The sequence below is a fragment of the Molothrus ater genome, chromosome 1 (assembly GCF_012460135.2).
Source record: "Molothrus ater isolate BHLD 08-10-18 breed brown headed cowbird chromosome 1, BPBGC_Mater_1.1, whole genome shotgun sequence".
NCBI lineage: Eukaryota > Metazoa > Chordata > Aves > Passeriformes > Icteridae > Molothrus > Molothrus ater.
Genome location: NC_050478.2, coordinates 23,779,285 through 23,803,840, shown reverse-complemented (window position 1 = coordinate 23,803,840; position 24,556 = coordinate 23,779,285). Strand labels below are relative to the sequence as shown.

General features: G+C 35.9%; 1 protein-coding gene across 3 annotated transcripts in view; it reads right to left on the bottom strand.

The window, feature by feature from the left end:
- AKAP9 (A-kinase anchoring protein 9) overlaps window positions 1-24,556 on the bottom strand; it is a 105,752-nt gene that overhangs the window by 4,360 nt on the left and 76,836 nt on the right. For all 3 annotated transcript variants that reach the window (XM_036406398.2, XM_036406399.2, XM_036406400.2), the window contains 21 exons: window positions 23,914-24,146; window positions 23,155-23,274; window positions 19,982-20,158; window positions 19,771-19,875; window positions 19,215-19,367; window positions 18,777-18,956; window positions 14,725-15,813; window positions 13,622-13,762; window positions 12,772-13,257; window positions 12,300-12,363; window positions 11,479-11,597; window positions 10,522-10,713; window positions 9,538-9,726; window positions 8,758-8,902; window positions 7,781-8,000; window positions 6,655-6,805; window positions 5,109-5,777; window positions 3,188-3,387; window positions 2,189-2,297; window positions 1,098-1,283; window positions 339-539 (listed from right to left, as the gene is read on the bottom strand). In XM_036406398.2, the coding sequence (XP_036262291.1) occupies window positions 339-539; window positions 1,098-1,283; window positions 2,189-2,297; window positions 3,188-3,387; window positions 5,109-5,777; window positions 6,655-6,805; window positions 7,781-8,000; window positions 8,758-8,902; window positions 9,538-9,726; window positions 10,522-10,713; window positions 11,479-11,597; window positions 12,300-12,363; window positions 12,772-13,257; window positions 13,622-13,762; window positions 14,725-15,813; window positions 18,777-18,956; window positions 19,215-19,367; window positions 19,771-19,875; window positions 19,982-20,158; window positions 23,155-23,274; window positions 23,914-24,146 (5,129 nt within the window). The remainder of the gene's footprint in view (window positions 1-338; window positions 540-1,097; window positions 1,284-2,188; window positions 2,298-3,187; window positions 3,388-5,108; window positions 5,778-6,654; window positions 6,806-7,780; window positions 8,001-8,757; window positions 8,903-9,537; window positions 9,727-10,521; window positions 10,714-11,478; window positions 11,598-12,299; window positions 12,364-12,771; window positions 13,258-13,621; window positions 13,763-14,724; window positions 15,814-18,776; window positions 18,957-19,214; window positions 19,368-19,770; window positions 19,876-19,981; window positions 20,159-23,154; window positions 23,275-23,913; window positions 24,147-24,556) is intronic.

Sequence of the window (24,556 nt, the reverse complement as noted above, 5' to 3'; positions counted from 1 at the left end):
CTTTAACATTGTTACTTCTACAACATTTCTGTGATTATGCATTTTTCAGTTCCATGGAGAAGACTGTGCTACTGCTCACACTTGTTAAATGCAACTTCATATATTGAGGATCACCGAAACAGCAAGAAATAGAGCACACACAAAAGGACAACTTAGGTGCTTACATGTCATTCTTGGAGAGAAAAAAGAATAGTCAGGTACCTGAATATGAAAATTTTAAAACTGAATTAGCGTCTTTTTCCTCAGAATAAAGCAGAGTGAACACAATGAAAAATAAGCCCTAATCAAAATTTTTAAAGCAGCTCTAGTTAGTATGTGGGGGAAAAAAATCTTCTTACCCTTAGAACAGCATTTTCAGTATCTGATCCCAGTTCTCTGAGGAAAGCCTCACTCCTGAGCTCTGCTCTCAGCTTGGAGAGTTCTGCATCAGCTTGTTTCAAAGATTTCTGCAGTGACAGCCTTTCTCTGTTCCAAATCTCCTTCTCAGAAGCAACAAGAGTATCAATATTAACTCCAACATCTGATGAGTGCCTAGAAGACTGAAGACAAAGGAAACCGAATTTGAATGACATAATTTGGAGAAGCTTAAGCTATGTCGTTCTATTCATTGGTTTGATGGAGAGCTCATAAAATTAATGAGAAAAACTATTCAGTGCTTGGATCTGAGGCCACCCTTGCACTCTGACACCTCAAAAACAGTGACTTAAGGAGCCCAATCAATGTCCCAGAAAAATACAGCTTCTCTAAAAAAAAGTCCCCTCAACTGATCATACTAGCTTCTTGATCTTGAAGGCTGTCTGGGTCTATCTGGATCTGCTTATCATGGCAATGAGATAGAGATAAAAAAGAAAGGCACAAAGCATTTAAAATAAAGGAGTAGTTAACAAAAAGAAGCAGGTAAAATCACAAAGTTTTACACTCAACAGAGTTGAGGCATACTGGCCACTGAACAAGAATAAATCACATCAATTCCCTCTGTAGAGGGAAGCCAAGAAAGACAGATAGCTTGATCACTCTCAACTGGGTGACCAAGACAAAAAATTAGGCTTTTATGTCTGTATACATAACTCATTAGATCAGCACCACCAAGGACATACATAGTCTGCAGAAGGCTGTCTGTGCTGGTATCTTCTCAGTTCTTCCTCCAGTTTCATAACAGCATTCCTCAAATTATTCTTCTCTTCACTCAGTCTGCTGACAAAGCCTGTCAGCTCAGCATTTTGCCGGAGCAGCCTCTCAGTCAGAGAGCTGGATGGAGTCCCTGGCGGCAGCACCATCTTCAGCTACGAGGAAGAAAGAAAACCAAACTCAACTTCTCTTAGATCCAAATTGCCAATAGAAAGAAAACCAAACTCAACTTCTCTTAGATCCAAATTGCCAGCTTGAAAATAACTAGCTTACAGTGAAAATCGTTTAGAGATAATGATAATAGCTTTGTATCAACTTCATATAAAAAGTTTCAGTGTACATGTAAACTACAAATCATGGTGTCTATACTTACCCTATACATTACAACAGAGTATTTTCGTACAACCTCAATTGTACCAGCTATAACAATTTGCAAAGTTTTCTACCATGTTAATGTTTATCTAACCCAGAGGAAAAGAAAAGCCTCAAAGCTTTTTTCAAGTTACATTGAAAATCCTTGCTTAAAATATAGGACCAAATCTAGGGACCAAATCAAGCTCACTTAAAAATCAAATATTGCTGAATTCTTTGCAACAGATTACCTCACTTCATTTTTTTACATAAGTGCATGCCACTCAATCTTCAGTGGCCTTTCATTTGGTAAATATAGGGCAGTTTAAGTAAATGTGTTGTGTCAGCATAATACAGTAAATACTGAATGTTGATTTTAACATCAGGAAGCACTGAGAAAAGTTTCCTCAGTTATAGGATTACTGCTGAAAAGAAAATATTCTAAAGAAAAAGCCATGAGATGCAGAAATTTAAAATGAAACTGAAAAAGTTTTGATTTGAAAGTTGAAAAATTACTTTTAAAGTATTAAAAATTAAAAAAAAAAAAAATGGAAAGGGGTTTTTACACTTTACAAATTCCATTCAGAACACTCACTGGAATTTTCTCCTATAAAGACCTGAATAAGTACAGGCTGACAAACTCCTTGCAGTTTCTGCTCACAGCTCTTCATCCTAACTCTCCCATCAAAGTTACAGCATTGACTCTCACCTCTTCCAGACCGGGCAATCCAGGCAGTATTTTCAGTTCTGAAATAACTTCTTCAATAGCATTTTGTAGTAAAATGAAGTCCTGATCATCTGCTGTTTCAAACTGCAATCTGAAACAAAAGGGGTTTCAACAGCAGATCAACTCTGATATCACAAGCCAGACTAAAAGGACTTTCCATGGATTCCTATGCACTGGATCTATAGCAAGTCACTTCAGCAGTACCGGAGACAGGGCAACATTTTCCAGACTGCTAAGTGACCCTGAACAAAATTGTCTTGATTTGAAAAGTAAGTATATAGAACAGTTTTCACTCACTTGCAGACAGGGATATTCTACATGAAGCATATTTAAAATAGTGGTTCTGCTTCCCACAAATCTGTTGAATCTGTGTGATCAAAATCCTAGGGTACTTCCCAGATATACTGCATTCTGCTTTGCCCAAATGTTTCAGAAGGAATGTTTAATATTAAACGACCATCACAGCAAAATAAAAACAGATTCAAACCTCCCATGGACCTAGTACCATGTTATTTTTAAATCTTATGGAGATAGTAACCTTCCAAAAATAAGAATCAAGATCAGTTTCACTAGACCATAATAATTTTTCCCCAAGGAAGACGATGCAGAACAATAATCCCTATATTCATTCCCTTATGCATGATGAATTATTTAATTACTATTTAAAATTCATCTACCTATACCATACCCAGATAAACCTTATCACTTTTCAGAGGAAAAAAGACTATTTTGCTGTGCCTTAGAAAGGACCCTATTAAAAAATATAGGATTTACAGCAGCACTTGATACTCTGTGACTGTTCTTCCACCAGTATATCTCAAGTAACAGCATATACAATAAAATTGTGTATGTATTGTACACAATAAAACTAACAACCCCAAACTCAGTTAAATCCTGCAGTCTGTGAATCAGGATTCAAACCCAATATATTAGCTTGCTGGCTGCTATTTACTAAACCAAATTGCTGAAGACTGGTCTAACCTGCTAGCAGCTTTCCGAGCCAACTGCTTCAGCTTTGGAGATGCATTTTGCAGCTTTTGTCTGACTTTTTCCAGAATTTCAGTAGCAGCAGAGAGATCTCCTGTCAGTGTGCGATAAGTCAACTCATTTGTCTCAGCTCCTTCCATTTTTTGCTGGAGAACCCAATTTCTTGTTCTGTCATTGGGTGTATCCCAGGTAGTCTGGAAAGAAATACGTATTTTCAATATATATATATATATATATATATAAAAATGTATGTGATCCAGTGCTGTAAAATGAAAACAGATGACTCTGAAACACACTCAGAAACTGAAGAACAGATAATTCTAGCAGAGAAAGAAATTTAGTGTGACTACAACACCGCTGTAATGAAGCACTAAAGTATCATTCTAGTCTAGGTCTAGTGTCTTTCTTGACTAAGAACTAGCAATCACGGAGCTACAGTGTGAATCCAGTCAAAAAACTCAGCAGGATGTCACTAAGCCTTTCTGTTTCTTCCATCAGCAGCTCCTTTACCAGTTGTGCAAGGAATCTGGGCAACTTGGCCTATGTGTTTTGGTAACAAATTTATAGTCATAATAACAGGGGCTGAAAGAGACCGCCATGGTCATGGAGGTCAGTCCAGTCCCAGGCAACCACACCACTGATGCTACCACAAGCACTGAAGAGATGTTCCCAGGTAACAGCCTCCCAACACTGCCATGGAAGAACTGCTATCCCTCAGAAAGAAACCTGAGCCTGTGGCTCTGCCTCTGGCTGTTTCCTCTACAGGATAGTACCAAAGAAGATAATCAAGAGTGTTTCAAATGTCACAGGAAACAGCAGGAGATTAATTATTTGAAATTCCAGGAAAGTCCTGCCAAGCAGATCAGACTAACTGCTGATGAGGAGGGAAAAAACCCCAACGGCTGCTGCTAACCTGATCCAAGAGAAGACTCTGCTGATCACAGTGCTGGCAGTTCCCTGTGTGCAGAAGAACAAGGTGCACAAAAGAGCATGGCAGGAAGGCTGCTGCTGTCACAGTTACCAATACACTCAACAGCCTGCCTCTAGATGTGGGTAGTTTCCAATGCTTCAGAAGATAAAAACCAGTAGCCAAAGTAGAAAAGAAAAATTTCCTTCTTGGCTCCACATACAAGCAACTGGTAAAACAAATGATGACAGGATGGGCAAAACCATGGTGAGCAAAGAGGCAAGCAAGTCTCCTGTCAGTCCTCTCTGCGATTACCCACAAATCACTCACCCAGCAACACTTATCTCTTACAAGCAAGTTTCTAAAAGTAATTTAAAAATAATTTTAAAACTCACCTAACTTTTTATGACAGTGAAAAACTTAGAGACAATAGAGACAGCACTTTCACTCATCTAAAAATTAGGATAATTCCTAAATTGATTTTTTACCTTGATTTCTTCCTTCTATTTTGTTTGCTAACATACACATATTCATACATATGTTTGTTTGATTGCTTACTCATTTCTTTACTGAAGCTGTTGGAAGATCCCTTATGATGTTTCAAAGATCCCTTGCAGTTTATGAACTAAAGATTAAGGGCAGTGACCTGGGGCATTCCTGAGTAGGAATAGCTCATTCCTGCAACTGGTTGCAAGGAACATTCTCCTGTACTGAGACACAAAGTGTGTGTATAGACCCAGATGCATTTCTCCTGCTCGTGCTCCTTCTTATACACTTCTGTGCTCCTCCTTATGTACTCCTATAACTTCACTCTCAGGAGGAAGCATGTGAATAGTTTCAGGAAGCAAACTGGAATGCTTTCCCTTTTCCATTCTCTGGTGCCCATGTTCTGTAATCTGCAGGCTATTTCATAGATTGTGTCAAGGCACAGTGACACATAATTGAGCAAAATAATTAAAGCTAAATTGTATATTTCAATATTACACATTACTTTCAATCCTACTGTACCTCATTTGGGTTGTGGCTTGGTGTCCTTTTGGCTTCCTTTCTTCCTTCATCCTCCTGCTCTTTTTTCTGTAGATCTTGGATTATTTCCTGCAACCTCTTTGTTTCATTCCCTAATTTATGAACTTCTTGCTTCTTTTCTCCAAGTTGCCACTGAAGGTCTTCTACTTTGGACTCTAGTTCATGGAGTTTCTTTTGTACTATTATGTTAGCATCTTGTTCTGCTTGTAGTGCTTGTCTCTGAATCTGCCTTTCTTTCTCCATTTGCTGTCTCACTTGCACAGATTCCAGTTTGTACTTCTCCATCTCACTTACTAACTCCACTATACGGTCATGCTTTTCATCCATTTGCTTCTGTAGCTCTTTAAGCAATTCCTCAGATGGATTAGGTGCTCCAGCTTGCCCCTTATCTTCAGCACTTTGAAGCTGAGCACACAGCTCTTTTTCCCTTTCTAGGGCACTGCTTATTTCGAGAGCTCGAACCTTCTCTGATTCAAGAAGCACCTGCAACTCAGAGTTACGGCCTCGCTCACGTGACAGCTGGGCAGCACTCAGTGCTTCTTGGGATTCAATCCTCTGCTGCAGATCACTTGACAGCTGTTTCTCTTGCTCCAGAAGTTTACTTAACTCCAAGTTCTTTTGTTTTTGATCTTCAAGAGAAAACTTTAAGTCCTTTCAAAAGAAAACAAGAATTGATCAAAGCCATTTGTGCATACTTTCCATTAAATTCTGCAAATTGCAAATATGCTGCCTCTACACATGCTGCTTTTGACAGGTTTTACTATTCCCAAGTAATGTGACAATACTCTGAATGCTGCAGTTACATCTGATACTAAAATACATTACAGATGTCTTTATTCTAAAATCAGATTATTTCATAAAAGAATATTTTTAACACATGCTTTATAGTGGGATACAAACAACTGTAGTTCTGAAGTTGAAGACAGCCAGCTGCTTTTACTTTCTAAAATTGTGAAAATGATTTTTCAGCTTTGGATTTCAAGATGTAAATAAATTGATGCTGTTGAAGTTATTGCTTTTTTGTCTTTTGTCTTGTACCAGGATACCTACTCTCCACTATATCTGCAGAGGTACCAATGAAGCATTTTCTCCTACAATAAACTCCCTAGTTTGATTTCATGAGGTGAAACTGTAGAGTTTTTAAACTGTGAAAAACAATGTGTCTCCTTAAATCATATTCTTAAATACTGTATTTTATGAGTCAGGCTGTGGTGGGGGCTGAGGGTAGCCATCAGCAGTGTCCTGTCCCCTTGAATAACTGAGAGCCATTATAGAATTTTTTAATCTCAAGCCTGAAAAGCACAGTAAAATTCCTATTGATTTAAATGGAATGTGCATCAGGCCTTTTTCATACTTTGCCACATAGCTTCTATAAATTTTTCTTCAGGTCTAGATGATATAATACTACAGTTGAAGACAGAACAATGAAGCATGCATTGGACAAAAAATGTGGACTGAGATGAAATGTTAACCAAAAGAATATTTTCATGCTCCTTGATGTCCCAGGCCACTTGGGATTATGGAATACCTCAAGCTCTTCTCTTCCTCTTTCCTCACTGCGTTCCATTTTAGCTTTTTCTTTTTCCAAAGCCCACTGTAGCTCTCTTGATCTCTTCTGTTCATTGGCCATTGTATCCTTGAGAATATCTAGCTCAGCTGCTTTTTCTTTAACTTCAGTCCTAAAAGAAAAATGGAGCAAACTTTACATCAGGCAGTGACTCTAATCCTATCATGATGCAGTCAGTTACTTGGTATTTATTCCATCCTGTGCACTGAAAACACTGTTAGTCTAGTAGAGTAACAGTGAAAAGCCTATTTAGAAAGACAAGGCTAACTCAAACCCAAAAGAGTTGCACAGTTCAAGAACTACAACAAGTGTGTCCACCCTGCTACCTTTGTAGCTGCCTCTTGTGGGGGCTCAGAGGCAGTGGGTGTTCAACCTTATCCAGTCACAGGCCAAAATCTTAAAGAATGCCATGGAAGTGCATCTTGCTGCCATGTTTCTCAAGGGAAAAAATATACTGGGGGAAAAGGAAACATCTATGACCTAAATTTGCATTTTTTTGCAAATCAATTTTGTATCTGTTTTGAAAAAGAAACTTCTCCTGATGGTCTGTAAAAGGTATAAAGTAATCTTTAAAGTTACCCAAATTTAAGTTCCAGCCTAATTTGTTATCTCTGAGCTGAACATTAAAATTCTGTTCATGGGTGCATCCCTCTGGTTCAGGCATAAATAATAATGGCTTTCTTAAGTGCCAAATCTGTGGTTTTTGCTATCAACCATGTCCAAACAACATTTAAGACTATTTCACATGGAAGTACTTGCAAAGTCATCTTAACTTTGCAATTTTTTTCTCCATGTTCAGAGATTAAAAACCTTTAATAAATATGGTCTATTTATTAGCTTGTATAGAGTAGCCTAATGCAACAAATTTTAAAAAGGAACTTGATAACTAATAGAGTTACTTAATAATTGAAATATATTCTTTGTCAAATGTAAAAAGCCTATTTTTGTCAGGTAGGTTTTACAGAAATACTGAGAAGCAATTGTACTACATGAGATCCAGCCCCTTAAGAAAATCAGAATTATGGTTTCAGATTAGGAAAGATAATCTTCACAGCCAACACAGATAGCTTGGCACTGAAAGCCACACCTGATAGTTTCTAGGTCCTTGAAGTGCTTGTGCTGTGCTTTAAGGGTTGCTTCAAGCTCTAGTTTGGCCTGTGCAAGTTCATTCTTCATCTCTGCGCCCATCATCCTCTCTGAATTCAGCTGCTCCTGAAGCTCTGCTGCTCGGTCCTTCATACTCCGGAGCTCCACTTGCATCTCCAGAAGCTGCAACTGCTTCTGCTGCATATTATACTCCAGCATTTCTAATGAGAGCACCATTCACATAGAAATTACTTCATGAAAAACACTGTGTTTGGGTAAAGCTTCTCCTAGCCAGAGCATGACCACTATTAGGCTATTATTAAGAGTGATATTTTAAAATAGTATTTTCTTTCAGTAGCGCAATAAAAGCAAACCCATGACTTTTATACTTGAATATCTTTCATACTTTGAAGAAATCACTTCAACTTCTTTATTTCTTAAAGGCTCTAAGATGTGTGCAACTATCTCAATATGCATCATTTGGATAATGATTAACACAATTTAAGTTAGTTATATTACATATGTATACTTGTGACCTAATATTTGTAACTAAACACTGACAGTGAGCTTTACTTAGTTTTAAACTATACCTGTTCTCTGAACCTTTTGTTCTTCATTCTAATTCCTTCTTAGTTTCTGCATTATGACTGACTATCCAACTTAGATTATTTCAAAGCTGCTGAACCTAAACAGTGAAGCATATACATGGAAAATGGCCTTAAAATTCAAGCTCCATTTTTATAGCAATTGAACATAACTTTGTATCACTTTCAGTTTAATACAAGTCATAGGAACACAGACTATCTTAATTTTTGCAAAAGTAGTTAAATAAGATTGAAGAAGATGAAAAGTATGCATGTTCAGAACACGCACATCAAAATCAGAGATCGAAGAAAGTCACCATTTTTGTCACTTCCAACATTATGATCACTGCCCTGAAAGCATTTGGAAAAAGACATATATTACCACAGAAGTCACCTTGGCTTTTTGAATCAATTTCTTGTTCTCTCTTGGGGTTACTTTTCTTACTGTTCATCTGAGCATGTAATACTTGAATCTCCATCAGCAAACTTCTTCTGTCTGCATTCTGAAGACTGTCCATTGCTGCTCTCTGGATAGTAGCCTATTAGCATTAGAAACATTTCAAAGTAAACCCCCAGATTTTATGAGAATAACTATGCTGACATCACATTTATTCATTATTTATAGTCCACATATATTCAAAACATCTTCAGTGAAGTCAGTATTACAGTATTTGGGAAAACTACTTGTTATTTTTTAGCTCTCTTCTAGGCATCAAAATTACAGACTGGAAATTGCTATTACTTTTCTGGAAAACTGCAATTTTCTCATTAATCCCTCCATGTTCCAGAGGAGATAACTGACTTCCCTCTGTCCCATAGCAGCCTTAACACTTTCTCTTCTTGCAAATTATTTTGTATAAACAAGCTACCTTTTCTCTTAGACAGTGTAACATAATTCTAATCAACTTAATGACATCAAGCTCAGGACAACTGTTTTCAATGCAAATTGATCTCTGCAGGCTGTATATATTATGTAACTTGTGCACCCAAAAGTTTCTTTCCCACGCCACATTATTTTTCTTTTAAAAGACACCAGTTCTTCCTGCAAGTCTGACTTTGTTTTCATCCTTAGACTGTCAAAACTACCATTAATACATATATTTATAATGGATTTATAAATTTAAAATTAAAATAATGTAGACAAACAGTTTGACTACAGTACAGTTTATATTACCTGCTCTTGTAGTCTGTGCTCTAACTGATTCATCAACATCACTGCATCTCTTGTGCCCATTTCTGCAAGTTCAGTTTGAAATGCAGCAAGGAGAACATTTTGTTCTCTCACAAAAAGCTGTTGAATGGCATGCAGAAGTTCTCCTCGCCAGTCTGACACACCTTCAGGAGATTCAGTACTTGCATAGATCTGCAGTGGTATAAAAACAATTTAAAGAGCCAAATGGAAAGATTACATCATTATAATTTCTATGTATAGTGTGTGTTTTCAGTGGAATGTTTAGCTTTTCTTAATAATTGGGTAAATTTCATCCATCCAAATGGATGTGTTTACTGTACACATTACAAATTTTTCTGCATTCACAAATCATAAACTTTTAGCTTTGCTTTCAATGGAGGCAGCGTAGCTTTTTGTAACTGAAAACTTAGCCCTGTGTAGTTACTACTGAGGTTACTATATCACACTACTCTTTAATTTTTCTTATATTACGTGTCTCTCCCTAGGCTCTCACAAAGCTATGTGGTATTGTGCAGACACTGTGCGTGAAAAAGATTTAATTTTAAATGACACAAAGTTCATCTGCCCACTTTGCATGCTAAAGAAAATGCTGAAGTAATAGAAAGTACATGCATATATCCAAGAGTCTAACTGGGGTAATTTAACAAGGCAAAGTTTTAACAGATTACTGATTAATGAGCCAATAAATAACAGCATTAAAAATTCTATTTAAACTGCTACTGGAACATGTTTCAAAATAAAATTCTTCTTAGAAGGTGGACCTATACAGTCAAAAGTTATCAATGCCCAGAAGAACAAATATAAGCTGTAATACCATGAAGTGCAATATGGAGTTTTATGGCACATTAAAAAAAATTGACCTTGTAATAAGATATTTAAGCATTTAAACCTGAACAGTGGATGTGCCTTAGAAGGCTATAATAAATTATTTTTTATTCAGATAGAATCTTATGATATTTTTTATACCTCAGCTTCTCTATGAACTTCCATTTTTGCAATTAGGTCTTTCAAAGATGAGATGGTGCTTAGGAAAGCTTTTCTTTCTTCTAGCCAAGATTCCGGCTCTTGCTTATGAGGTGACAGATCTTTTTCACTATATGGAAATTCAGTGAGAGACAGCACCTGTATACCTTCATGATGGACTGCTCGCAGCAAACCCTACAATAAAAGCAAAAAGAAATCAGTAATGCCAGTAATACCAACATATAACAGTAACAGCAATAGTAACTGCAATCTTATTTAATATGTATTGGAAAACTGGTACTTCTAATTTGATCAGCATAAAGAAACTATGCTTCCTCATATCAAGGACAGAAGAGTCACCCAGTCCTTTATATGTGTCGCACAGAAATTTACTAAACCGTTGTAGTTTTCCTCAGTTTCAAATAAAATTTTCCAGTGTACATCTGTCAAATCAATTTTTTATTTTTAAAATAGCTACTAATGGAAGCTGACATCATCAAAACAGTCCTGGGGAGGATTCCAGGGGAGCTTTGCAATTCACTTTTTGAAATTACTATGAAGTTAGGGCTTTGTCACAAAATACTTTTAAAAAAGGTAATTAAAACATGATACCCTTACTGTTTATAATAAACAATTTGCTTTCATAACAGTCATAAAAATAGAATCCATACAATTGCGTAATATGTGATCATGATATTATTGTTAATACAATGAAATTGCAATAAATTATGACTATTTTTATTTCTCATAATCAAAGCTGAGAACAAGCCTACAGATATAAAACTCATATTTAGCCTAATTTAAAATGCAAAAATGCACATCACTGTGAGAAAATGTATTAAAATAGTAAACACTAAAACTTATCTAAATGGCTCTGTTATCAATGATCAAGCAGAAGGTAATCTCAACTTTCAGTAGTATCACTCTTTTTCCTTAAAAAAAAGATTGAGTCTATTTTACCTTAATTTTTTTGGGGAGTAAATCTGTTGAAGTTTCACCTTCATCTATTCCTTCAGATATCGTGTCAGATCCCTGGGTCTGAGCAAGATACATTCCTTGACTCCAGTCTGAACTGGAGTCTAAAATAAAAGGAGAGAAAAACATGAAAGCTGGATTACTGTGAAGCTTTGAAGAACAGGCATCAAAAACCTGTTGTTTTAACAGGTAGCTGCATGTCACTAAGGGTTCATTCTAAGCCTGGAGACTACCTGTTTTATAGTTTTTTCAGTTTCACAGAAGTAACAGCAAAACAAAACTAAAAAATAAAACCACAACCAAACTGAAAAATCCTTATTTAGTTTTACAAGACAAACAACTACTTGCATTAACACTTGTGCCAAATGACCCCTCTTAATATGCTTTGCCTTGCCTATGTCCAGGATCACTTGAATAATTTTATTACACTTGGAGAAGTCAATCCCTGTCATCATCTCCCACTGCTAGGGAGCTGTAGCTTTAAATACTATCAGGAGATGATGAAGCTATGCTGAAGAGATCATGTAAGAGCTAAGAAGGATACAGAAACTCCTATGGAAAGGAAAATAATTAGTATCTGATGCCTCAACTAAAACCCATCTCTGCTCTGGACATTTCCCTTTGGCACCAAATTAACAGACATGGCATGCCCAGAGCCTTTTGCTGGTGCAGCAGGCTTCTGCTTCAATCTGGGCAGTAGCTGTTTTGATTCCTTAGAACACAAATTCTTTAACGGTAAACTGAATATCAAAAAAGCAGATTTAATTTATAATACTGTTTGAAATCTGTACAAACAAATTTCTTACCACTAGAACCTCCATCTCTAGCTTGATGTGGTGGAGAACGTGCTAATCCAGAAACTGGGATTCTCTGTATTTAGAAAAGAAAACAATCAAGTCTTTAACCCCTCACCCACTCTCAGTAAGGGAGAAACTTTTAAGGAGCAGGAAATAATGTGAACCAATTCCCCTGCAATCAGAGTAATAAAACTAAATATGAGAGAGACGGCATTTCACAGGGTGACCTACATTGCCCACAGCAGGGCAGGTTTAAGGCAGAAGCACAAGGAAACACCTGGTAGCTGAGCACACTTGCAAACTTCAGTGCTGAGAAAGGGGTTCACAATCTCTCCCAGGGCCATGGAAACATTAGAACACTTTAAAGCTTTTTACTGAGCATGTGGTGGTTCACACTTTGCAGATTTTAAATGGGAATTTCTGTAGCAAGAGCAAAAGCTTGAACTGAAATATTTCAGCAATTACAAAAAAAAATACATACTTCTTTGGCTTGTAGAGTTTCTATGACTTCCTTTAAAGTATTACATTCTTCAGTCAATACTTGTACTGCAACAAACTTCTCTCTCTTTAATGCTTCAGATTCAGAGATATGCCTTGTCTCCATGTCCATGATTTCAGCAGCATGGAGTTCCTGCATTTGGTCAATTTTTTCAGTAAATTCTCTTACAATCTCTGCAATCTCTTCTGAAGAGCATCCATTTTGCAAATCAATTTGGATTTCTGCATTTTTAACAAGGACTGGTGAGACTTCCACAGTCTTGTCTGTTTTTGATGAGGAGCTGTTTCCAGTTAGAGTAGACTCATTGGCTGACAAATCACACGACATTTCTGCATCCTTCTTGCCTTCAGTTGTCACCATTTCTTTGTTCTTTCTCAGGTAACTTGCAAGCTTCTCCTCTGCTTGAACCAGGTTCTCTTTGACTTTGCACAGGTCTTCCTGAAGATGTATCAGACTTTCCTCTTTTACCTGTAAATATGGAGAATCTCAACTGCAATCCTTCCAAATACTTAAACAGCTAAAATCTAATTACAGCTCAGTTTAGTTCTATTTTAAAGCAGTTATGACACATGGTAGCACATATTATCTCCTAAGAAATACAGCTCTAGATCCACTGTTGCACTGCAGTAAAACCAAGTACTTTGGCAATGAGTGAAGATTTGATCTACAGCCTCAGCTCTGTTCCACTTGCAGTAGGCACTGAGGGGCTGCTTTTCTTGCTGGCATTCTCAGTAAAAGATAAAAAAATCCCAAACTATAGCATGCATATTCAAACAGTAAGTCCTGTACAACTATTTGATTTAAATACAATATGGAACACTCTGGTTCTTACTGCTAGTTCTTGCTGAAGTTTTTCTGCCTTTTCTCTGTAACTGTTTAGTTCTTCCTTAGCAGCAGCTGCCTCTTCTTTCACTTGTTCAAGTTCAGTAATAAGCACTTTTTCTTTTTGACTTTCCATGAGCTGCGCTTCTACCTATATGGCAACACAAAACATGGAAAATGGTAAAAATTCAAGTTTTAATAGCACTGATCACATTCACACCAACTTACAAAGTGAAAAGACCAAAGGGGAAAACAAATATATGTAACTTGGGTTAACATAGCTTCAAAAAAATAAGACTAAGACCATGGGAGGAAAGACTATCTTACAGTTCACTGAACTCAAGCATAAATTGGATACACCACACCGCACAGGGAGGAAGGTCAACAGAGAGTAGGAAATTATAATATTATTTAACTTATAAGACATTTATGACATTCATTAAATTTGTATTTGGATGAAAGATCTTAGAATCTCTCACATTCAGAGACATCAAGCCCATTTTTGGACTATCAAACATAGTCAATTTTGACTGATGGTTCTAAATTGAGAGGCAATAAACCACCAGTGCATGGAAATCTGGACAAATGAATATTGGAAAAGCCACTGAAGGGAAATATCTTTGGAATTGCGGTGGGAAAACAAGAAAACAAATCAAGATCAAAACATATATAAATAAACAACTCCCATCCCAAAAACACCTGTATAGAAAATCGGTATAATTTCTCTTATCATTCTGAGTCCTGTGTGTGTCTCAGACACTTCATAATTTTAATTTTTATGTCTCTACCTGCACACCATGTAAAAGTGTACTACATTCCATTCTATGTCAAGTCAAATTAAGAATAAGAAATTTTATGTCCAAAATTCAAAACCACTTCACTATTATGAAAAAGTAAGGTATTTTTATTAAACAATGGAAACTGATAGTGGGGTTCCCCTAAAATAACATCCTTCTCTTCTTTGTAACTGTAGGAGTTATATAGAAATGAAAGTGCTACACAGAGCAGAATATGCCTGTAGTTATTCTCCTTAAGAACCATTTCATTTATTATACTTACATAGAAGAACAGGTTTTAGTGAAAACGAGAGAAAAGAAAATGGCATCTATTTACCAGATAGGTCTGCATTTCTTCTTGCGTAATATATTTCTGAATCTCTCCTTTATGTTTTTCTTTAACCTCTTCTAGCAATTGCTGAAGCTCTAAGAACCTCTCTTCTTTCACTGTAGCTTCCCTTTGTGCAACTTTTACATTTTCTTTTTCTAGCTCCAAGCTACGATTTACCATTGCCAGTTGGTCTTCCATCTCATTAAGCCTCTGTGTTAAGAGTGATAATTTTGATTCTGTCTCATTTTCAGTTCTATCACTCGAACCCTCTGTTTGGGTATTCTTGCTTGCTTCATCCACACACTCTGAAGCTTCCTGAATGTCCTGCATGAATCTTCTCTGCTCTTGAACGGCATTTAGCTGAACCTGACTCACAAGAGCAGCAGCAACTTTCTCCATTAGTGTCTTTTCCAATTCTAATATCCTCTTTTTAAGTGTTTCTTTTTCAGCCTTGCTTTGCTCTTTCATGTCTTTTATTTCATTGTAGCACTGGCACAGTTCTGAATCTTTTTGCTTAATGCATGCCTGAAGTTGCTGCAGTTTTATCTCCATCTTGCTAATGGTGACTTTTGTATTCTCATCTGAAGTCCTAAGCTGGGACTGATCTGGCAAGTCTATCTCCTGACATAAGTCTCCTTCCATTTGTTCTGTTTTTCCATTGCCCCTGTCTTCTGGTTTTGACTTATCACCTTGGACCAGCGCAGACTTATATTTCTCTGTTATACTTGCATGCTCTTTTTTTAATATACTTATTTCTTGCTTTAACTGGCTCATTTTTAACTTTGTTTCCTCAAGCTCATTCTTTGTTTGAGATGCCTCTGCATTTATGTTTTCTACTTGCTTTTCCAAAGCTTCCTTTTCTGCCAGAACTGCTTCAAGTATGTGTTTTGGACTGTCAGCATCTTCTTGAAAACCAGCAATATCTGTTGGTGTCTTTTGTTCAATAATTGCCAGCTCCTGCTGAAGCTTATCAATTACATCATGCAACTGCTCTACTTCCTCATCGTTTTTCTTCTTCACACGTTCTTGATCACTTTTCAGACATTCAACCTGGGCTTCAAGCTCCCGTATATGCTCATTTTGCTCTTCAATAACCTGTGGGGAAAAAAGCCAAACAAAACCACCGAGATCATGTTTGTCCGGGACTTCCCAGAAACAGTTTAATCAAACTTTGAAAGTTCTTGTAAAAGAAAGTTCTCAATGAATTTCTTAACATGATGTCTCTTCTAAAGCTTTAATGAGAATTGAGACATCTTCAAATAGGACTGAGAAAGTAGCCCAAGACCTTAAAGAACTGAAAAATAGGTATTAAAGCATCAGATGAATTGAAAGCATTTGTAACATTCATAGAGCTAGGGAACACTGAATTTTAAGCAAACACTTCCTTATATAAGACACACCCAATTTAGATGAATATGTACTTTAAATACAAATAGACCTTTTACTAATTGTGTTGAAAAATACCAATGTAACATGCTTTTTAATCTTAGACCATTGAAAACACCTATCAGTTGACTGTGACGTTTTCTGTCACAATCCCAAATATGTGTTTGTGTGTTTATGTGTGCATGCACACATGTATGCAAATGTGCACACAAACATGCAGGGCAGATAGTACACACAGACCCAGAGCAAAATAATTCCTTTGTGCCATAGTTTAAATCAAAGTAAAAAGAGACAAAGTTACAGAAGTATTTATTTGATAATGCATATGACTACCCAAACAAAAATCACAGACTCATGAAAACATGAAGAAAGTAAGAATAATACTTTCCTAGGTTACTTCTACAGACACTTGAAATTAGACACTGTGTAAGGGGATCAAAATTCTAAGAAATTAATAAAATTATGTAACTGATCAAATACGAAGGTGATGACTTTATGTTGCAGAAAAAAGAGAAGAAGAAGAGAAAGAAAAGAAAAAAGAAAAGAGAAGACATCTTATATTGGTGCCTAATAAATGAGTAGAAACAAAAAATGGAATGACTGGTGTTGATGAAGTCTAAATTCAATAAACAAAAAAGTGTCAGCAAAAGGAATAAAAATTTGTTAAAAAACCTTCTTTTTAAATTGCAGTGGAAGAAAATTTCATTTTATTGTAGAAGAATGATAAAAAATTTTTGTTTATGAAGACAAAATAAAGGCAGACAAGATTGTAAGTAGTAAGGCTAAGAAACAAAAATTATTTTTTTTAAAGTGAATGTTTGGAGATCTGAAGTGAACAGTGCTTCTACAGTGGAAATGCAATAGGCAGAAGAAGATATGTCGAAAATATGCCGGAAAACATATAACATATAATAAAATAAAATCAAATCAGTTATGGTATCTGAAATAGGTAGGAACTCTATTATAGAGTCTTTTCAAATATGAAAAAACATGCAGAAAAAATGAAAGATGACTAAATTCATTACTCAAATAGCCATGTTTTTTCCTTTATGACTTAATACGTCACTATGCTTAGTAATTAAATACAATAATAAGATGACTCTTTAATAAGTATAATATGTACAAAAATAAATGTGACCATACAAATTAGAAAGGCTGGTTTGCCAACCAAGAACTTAATTTTAAAAATCCTCAGACTAGAAAAAGCTCAGAAAGACTAAATAAAATCAGAATGAGTCATAAAATCATAAAATGGCTTGGGTTGGAAGGGACCTTAAACATCATATAGCTTCAACCCCACTGCCCCCACAGTGATCCTGGTGATTGTTATCAACTCAGCATAACGGTTTCTGCTCTTGATAACATAATGGAATAAAGGCCCATAGAATGCAGATACAGTAATTAAAAGAAAAGCACTTAGTGGAATGAAGATGTCTAAGGGACTTAGAAAAGGGATTACCCTAAGAATAATCTATTAATATTTAATAATGCTCTCATAACCAAGCAGAGTAATTATTTCATGTCCTGGAAAATAAAAGCAAGTCAGGGGATGAAATTAAGAAAATTAAGCTTCATGTAAGAGGAGAAGAACCAATTCATCAAAATGAATTATAACTGAATCAAGGTATTTTTCTCAAGGCGAGAACTGTAAGTCTATTACTGGGGTCATTGTATAGAGCAGAACTGTTCTGGATTCTTGGATTCTGGATATTTCCTAAATCCAATTCAAAGTTTCATCATTATTCACTGAGTTTCACTATAACTGAATTTTGAACTAAAGACTCAGTGAAATTATCCAGCTCACTCAGAGCTCTATTTTAGTGGATTCAATATGTTGTAGTAGAATGTTGGCCTAAATATTCAGTCAGCTACGAAGGGATAACAGAAATCCTGTTCTTTACTTGCTTTTGAGTGAAAGCTTATGAGTTATGAATAAGATTCAAAATAGTCAGAATGTAAAATTTAGCCACTGAAAAAGTCAGTGTGTTTTATCTGTATAAAATTAAAGCAAGCCATAAAAAGACGAAGCTGATAATCAAAAAACCACATAGTTGAAAAATAACAGAAAGCTACAGGTGTTAAAGCTCAGTAAATAAAAGATAAATCTGCTTCTTTTTTTCTTTCTCTCTACTTCTAATAAAACATAGCATTTTGTTTGCACCTCCATGCTTGAAATTGGATAAAAAATGTTGCCAACACCACTATGAGAACAAAGCATTCACACAAGCTCATGGTGCTCAAAAGTAACTGCTAAAAATGCATTAAAATCTCACATGATCCAGCAGATGTCACTGGAGTGCAACACTGAATGTAAGTCATGTGAGGGAGGATGCTAAAATGAATGTGGAGATTGAATTCAGCTACCTAAATACTATTAAATATTCAGAAGTATTGGAACATGGAATGAAGAATAATTTAAGACAAGAACTCAAGCAGAAATAAAAGAGAATAAATAAAAAGAAAAGCAAGCAAAAGAGCAGTTGTCATAAATGAGACTAAAAAGGATAAAGAGATTAGATTTAAAGCATTGCTTGGAATAGAAGCATTTGCATTTTTAAATTAAGGTGGCAATAGAAGATAATGCAACTGGTGGGGGACAGAGGTTTTTTTTTTCCTTCAAACTAGCAGCATTGTGAAAATAGGACTCTGAAATAGATTTCAGAAGTATGTACCTTGTTGTCAGTTGTGACTTCAAGTTGCTGTTGCAGTTTTGCTATTTGTTCATGAAGATGATATATTTCCTGATCCTTTTCTTGCATGATGTGAGCGAGCCTCCCAGCCACTAAGTGATGGTCCTTTATGGCAGCATCTTCAGATTTCTGGATAGCTAGTCCTAGTATTTCCATTTCATCCTGCCCAAAAGCCCCCCCAAAAAACATGTTACAGTTGTATATAGCATTTTCAGCATATTTTTGTATGAGTATTTCAAGTGTAGGAATTAAAATACACAAATTTCATGGAATGACAAGTAACCATATGAGCCTTTTAGTATTTTGGCAAGTTGAATGGTGGAATACTTGAGAAAGAATTTGATGTCTTGGCATTTTCAAAGAACTTATTTCTGTGAAGGAAGGGGACTAAATCTTTAGGCTTCTCTGTTGCACAGTTACCTTAAATAATTTGTTCTCTTGTTCAAGTTCCTGCAGGTGTGTAGTGGACTCCTTCCGCTGAATTTCCAGCTGCATGTGCAATTGCTGAACTTCTTCATTCTTATTTTCCAGCTCCTCTCGAAACTGCTCCAATTGTTCCTCAAGGTTTGTGACCTATGTTTCCAACAAAAGGAGCAGGAAAAGGAGTAGGAAGCCATACCAAAAATTAAATGCTATAAATTTCTCTACAGTAAACTGGTTCGCTATGTACAAACAAAAGAATGGGTACTTGGTGATATTCTGAGTCCTTAAACTGAATGGAATTTTAAACACCACTAAAAAAATCAGCTTTCCTTACTTGGGCTGAATTTCTATTTCAGAAACACTCATGCAAGTCATAAATATTAACACAGAACAACAACTATCATGGATCATGAGAGAATTTCAAAGGGATTTGGAGTGCTGTCTCTCTAACTGTAAAAAATCTCATCTGTATAGTTCACTAAGCTCAACAAAAGGCAAAAACTGACAAACAAAGATCTTAGTGGAAAGATAGACATTTTCACAGGCATTTTACCTCCTTTTCCTTTCTGTCCACAGCTTCTCGTTCAGCTTGCAGTTGTACTTCAAGAGGTAACTCTCCCTTTACTATGATGGTGCCAAACTGTTTCCTTTCCTCCACCTATAAATAGAAATACTAATAGTTATCAGATTAAAAAAACATACTATTTTGGTCTCAAGAAAATAAGAAAGCAGCAAATCCTTGATAAATTTCAAACAAGAAATACCTTTTGCAAGTGGTCTGCACTGATGATTAAGGCTTGTTCCAGTTCTCTTATCCTGCATTCTAACTTCTCAATTTCTTCATTTCGTTCTTGTACATCTCTCTGAAGCTGCTCCTTAGAGAGCAAAAGCTCACTGCATTTGTCTGTTTTTTCTTTGAGGTGATTTGTTAACTGTTCAACCTGATGACAAGATGGCAAGATTATTATATTGTACTGCACTGGAAGGGTTAGCTAGCAATAGCAACACCATGCATTTCTGACAGGAAGAAAATATTCCTCTTTTTCTACCATAACAAAACTCCTACTCCTTAGGTGAAACAGAACATACAGTGAGAATACTGTGGTACTACATCCAACAAATACAAACAGCATTATTTAAGAAGTGGTATGTTCTGTGCCACACCGCCTACTCTCTAGATCTGCTCTTGGTCTTCTGAAGCCTTCAGACTCTGCAGTCAGTTAAAAGCAAGCAGCACAACATCCCTATGCAGCCCACTAAAATGATGCCTTTAACATCTATGGATGGAATGTCTTGACCCTATGGTCAAGAAGCTATTTGCCTCAGAGGAAAATCATAGTTCTAAAAATCTGTGACAAAATTATTCAAAAGAAGGAGCTGATTAGTGACATACAGGAATATCCTAAAACTCAAAGGATCTTTAACACTGAAGAGAACAGCTATTCTTAAATCACAAAAGACAGGAAGTTTTGTTTTTTTGCTGTGTTCCTTAAACGGGACCAAAGAGATGTCATGGATGTAATAAATTCACTTTCTATGGGGAATTGAACATTCTGAATCTCAGTAGGTCAGATGTACGTATCTCAGAAGCAACATATTAAAAGATTAACTAAAGTAGCAGAGACAGTAATATCTATCCACTTCTAGCTGCATTTCAGAAATTATTAATTGAAATTACAGATAAGAAAGACGCATAACAAATCCATAGTATGATGTATAGAGATAAGACCTGAGTAATTGAGCAAGAGACAGGGAAAGTAATCTTTGTCCCAGTCAAGAAACTGATTTCAGTATTTACAATTAGGAAGTTACGATGTAGCCAAAAGGTAGAAGACTCAAAGCATTTCAAGAGATAGGAGAGAAGAGGACCAGAACATAAAGCTGACAGGATGGTATTATTGACGTTATCCATCCATGAGTAACATCACAGTCTGAAGTGACCTCAGAAAAGTCCTGAGAGAGAAATGGAAAAATAAAAATCAAGTCTGGAGCAGACTCTATGACAACCCTTCGTGGAATAAGTTGATAAAGCTGAAACAACAGTAAGAAACAAATTTAGTTATCAACCAAAAATGGTCATGGCATTCCCTCAAAGCAGAAGAGGATTAAAAAAAAAATGCAAATACGAAAAATAAAACAGCTCTCTCAAAAGCATGATAAATAATGAAAATATGTATATTTACAAAATATTTCAAGGAACCTTGTGACATCAAAATACACGACATAGTAAGAATATGTACTGCATTTGATAAGATAAATGTAAATCTAATACAGTATTGAAAATCCCATCTCTAATTTCTAGCATGTCACATTTAACATCACCTATATCTAAACCAGCTCCTACGTCTGTGGTGTTTGCAGACATTACCTTACTGTCTTTCTACCTACTAAAAAATTCTAATTTAAAAATCAAGTAAAAATCTCAAAATTTTAATCTCAGTTAAAGCCTGTCTTTACAGCATGTTTTCAGTTTCCATTGTAGCATATCTGCCACCTTAACAGTGCACACGTATGTGTACATGTACATATAAATCAGGATGATTTTTATATCTAGATTCTGAACAAATAGGACAATTTTTATTATGCTATCAAATTTGAACTCTTCTTGGGAGAATTTTTTAATGTGAGAATTTTAACCAGGAATTCCATGGCTATGCTACCCATGCCAAAAATAATAAACAGACATATAACAAAATGAACTGAAAATGAACATCCTGGATTCAGGAAAATTAATTATGCTAGAGCCACCTCCATCTGTGTAAAATGTCAGCAGGAGAGGAATGTGCACACTCTTGGCAGCAGAAGGAAACAGATGTAGAATTGCTCTGTATATTCTGTTTAACACATACTCAGCTAATTCCAGATGATTCATTGTTCACAGAGGTTGATGACAATCATATCCCATAGTACTAAATTAACACTGTCATATTTCATACAAACCTTTGTACTAAAAAATGTTTAGAAACCCAATGAAACACAGTTCTAAACCTGCAAATTCCAAATAAGTAAGTATTTTGACACACTCATCTCACATATAGAAATGTATGTACTATTACTGTCTGAGGTCCTAAACCATAGCCCTAGAATCATAAAATGGTTTTGGTTGGAAGGGACCTTAAAGGTCACCTAGTTCCAACACACCTGCCACAGGCAGGGACACCTTCCACTATTTCATATAATACAGAATAGTAAATACTGCTAATATTTAAGAATTGAATGACAGCAACTGAACTACTCCAGTAAGACCTTTGATTTAAAAATGATAATCTAATTAAAAGAGGGCATTTTAATGCTGAAAATCAAGCAAGAAAATCATGCAGAAGTACCAGCCTTGATCAAAAAGCAGCACACAAGAAAACTCACAAAAAATAAAATGTAATTTAATTGACTAACAGTTCATCAAAAATATCTGCAAAAACATTATAATAGATAGCATTTACACTGCTGACACTTCTTAATTTTGCTGAGTCTAAGAGCTTTCTGTAATTCCCTTGAGCTGCTGTTCTACAGTCGCTACATTTGTTTCAGTGCCAACAGGTGTTAAACCTCAGTAACTCGATTCCCTCAGTGGTATACATGTGCTATAAAAACAGGATGTCAAAAAAAACCTGTAAGAACACGCAAAATTGCTAAAATAGGCTTGAATGTTTCCACGAACTCTTGAGAACAGTGGTTTTTCTAAGTTAAGTTACAGGAGAAAGCCTTATTGAAAGTCAAGAAGTTTCTGTATGTCTGCTACTAAAACCAAACAGCCTAAAAAAACCCCAAAACACCATTCCACCACTTTCCAGCAACACCTTCAATCTCAGGGCATTTACATTCCTGCCTTGCAAATGGATGCAGAGTCGGTACACCATAAAATAGCTTCATTATAGTATCTTAAAAGCTGTCAACTTGTCATTTATATTCATTGAGTACAAGTAACAAAATGTGTTACCTCTCTGGTTTGATGTTCATTGACAGGCTGAGTCCTTTGTGGAATCTTAAGCTGCTGTTCCAGCTTCTGTATCTCTTGCTGGAATACGTCTCTCTCGTGCTCTCGGTCAATTGCTTGCTCCTGAAATTTAAGATATTATGTGGATACACCATTTGATTTAAAAACTATCCAAGTTAAGTGTCATCACTTCTAACTTGCATTCATGTGAGGCTGGTAACCGTAATATCAGAATTTATAAGGTAGCAGAACCTATTGCAGATACCATTAACATAATCACTTGGGGCAGTAAATTTCATATTTTTAATCAAAAAATTAGCACAGCACAGACACATCAAGTAACATTTCACAAAAATGGAAGGTTTTGTTTCTTCTGTTCCAGGTACACCACACAAATGACAGCAAGCAAATATTTTATGATTTCTTCCCTATGATTTGTCTTTAATAAATAAATAAATAATAAATAGAAATTAAAACCAGAAATTACCTATGGGTTAATATATGAAAAGCCATCAGAAAAAAAGAACTATAAATTGCTTGAAATACAGAGCTGTCCTAAGCAAGCACTTCCAATTAATTTTCAACTTTTAAAATGTTATTAAATTATTGGGCTGGAACCTACAACATGGCTGATGTTTGCTATCATCTACCTATGTTTGCTCAAAATCTGAAAAAAATTAGCATTTCTCCCTGAACCAAACTTCAGTAGCAGTGCTACCCACCCCCCACATCTTCATGATATCTGCCTTTTACCATACTTACATCTAGAAATTTTCTTGTTTTCTCCAGCTGCTTCTCCAAGGCCTGGTTTTGCTGCCTTAAGTCCATTAGTTCTGCATTTTTCTCTTGTTCTAGCTCTATGAAACGACTGACTTGTTCTTCCAAGTCTATTTCCAAGACTTTCACTTGCTTCTGAAGGTCATCATACTCTTTCTCAGCTTGACGCTGTACTTCAATTTTTTCCTTCATTAGCTTTTCTGTTTCCTCCAGTAATTCTGAGTATAATAAAAGCATCACTAATTTTAGATACAAATAGTAAGCAATATTATGAAGCAAAACCACTCCCCAAGGTATCCATGCTGTAATCTGCAGAAGGATGTGAACTGGCTTGGGTTTTTACTATTTTTCTTTTTTGAAAATATATTTTCTTCTGAGAAATAATCCTGATACGGACTGAAGAAAATTCATATTAAAATTACTATCCTTTAGGTAGTGTTCAAAGGACTGTTATTGAAGTTGTACCAGAGCACTCCTCTGTTTAAATTTCATATCAATTAAAAGGCCTTAGTACAATTAGAAAGAAAAGAAAATGTATGGGGTCAAACCACAGCTAGAGTCAGCACAGGAGTTAACAGTGATGTACAGAAAACCCAACCCTCTTCTCATCCCCATTGCCAGTACAATC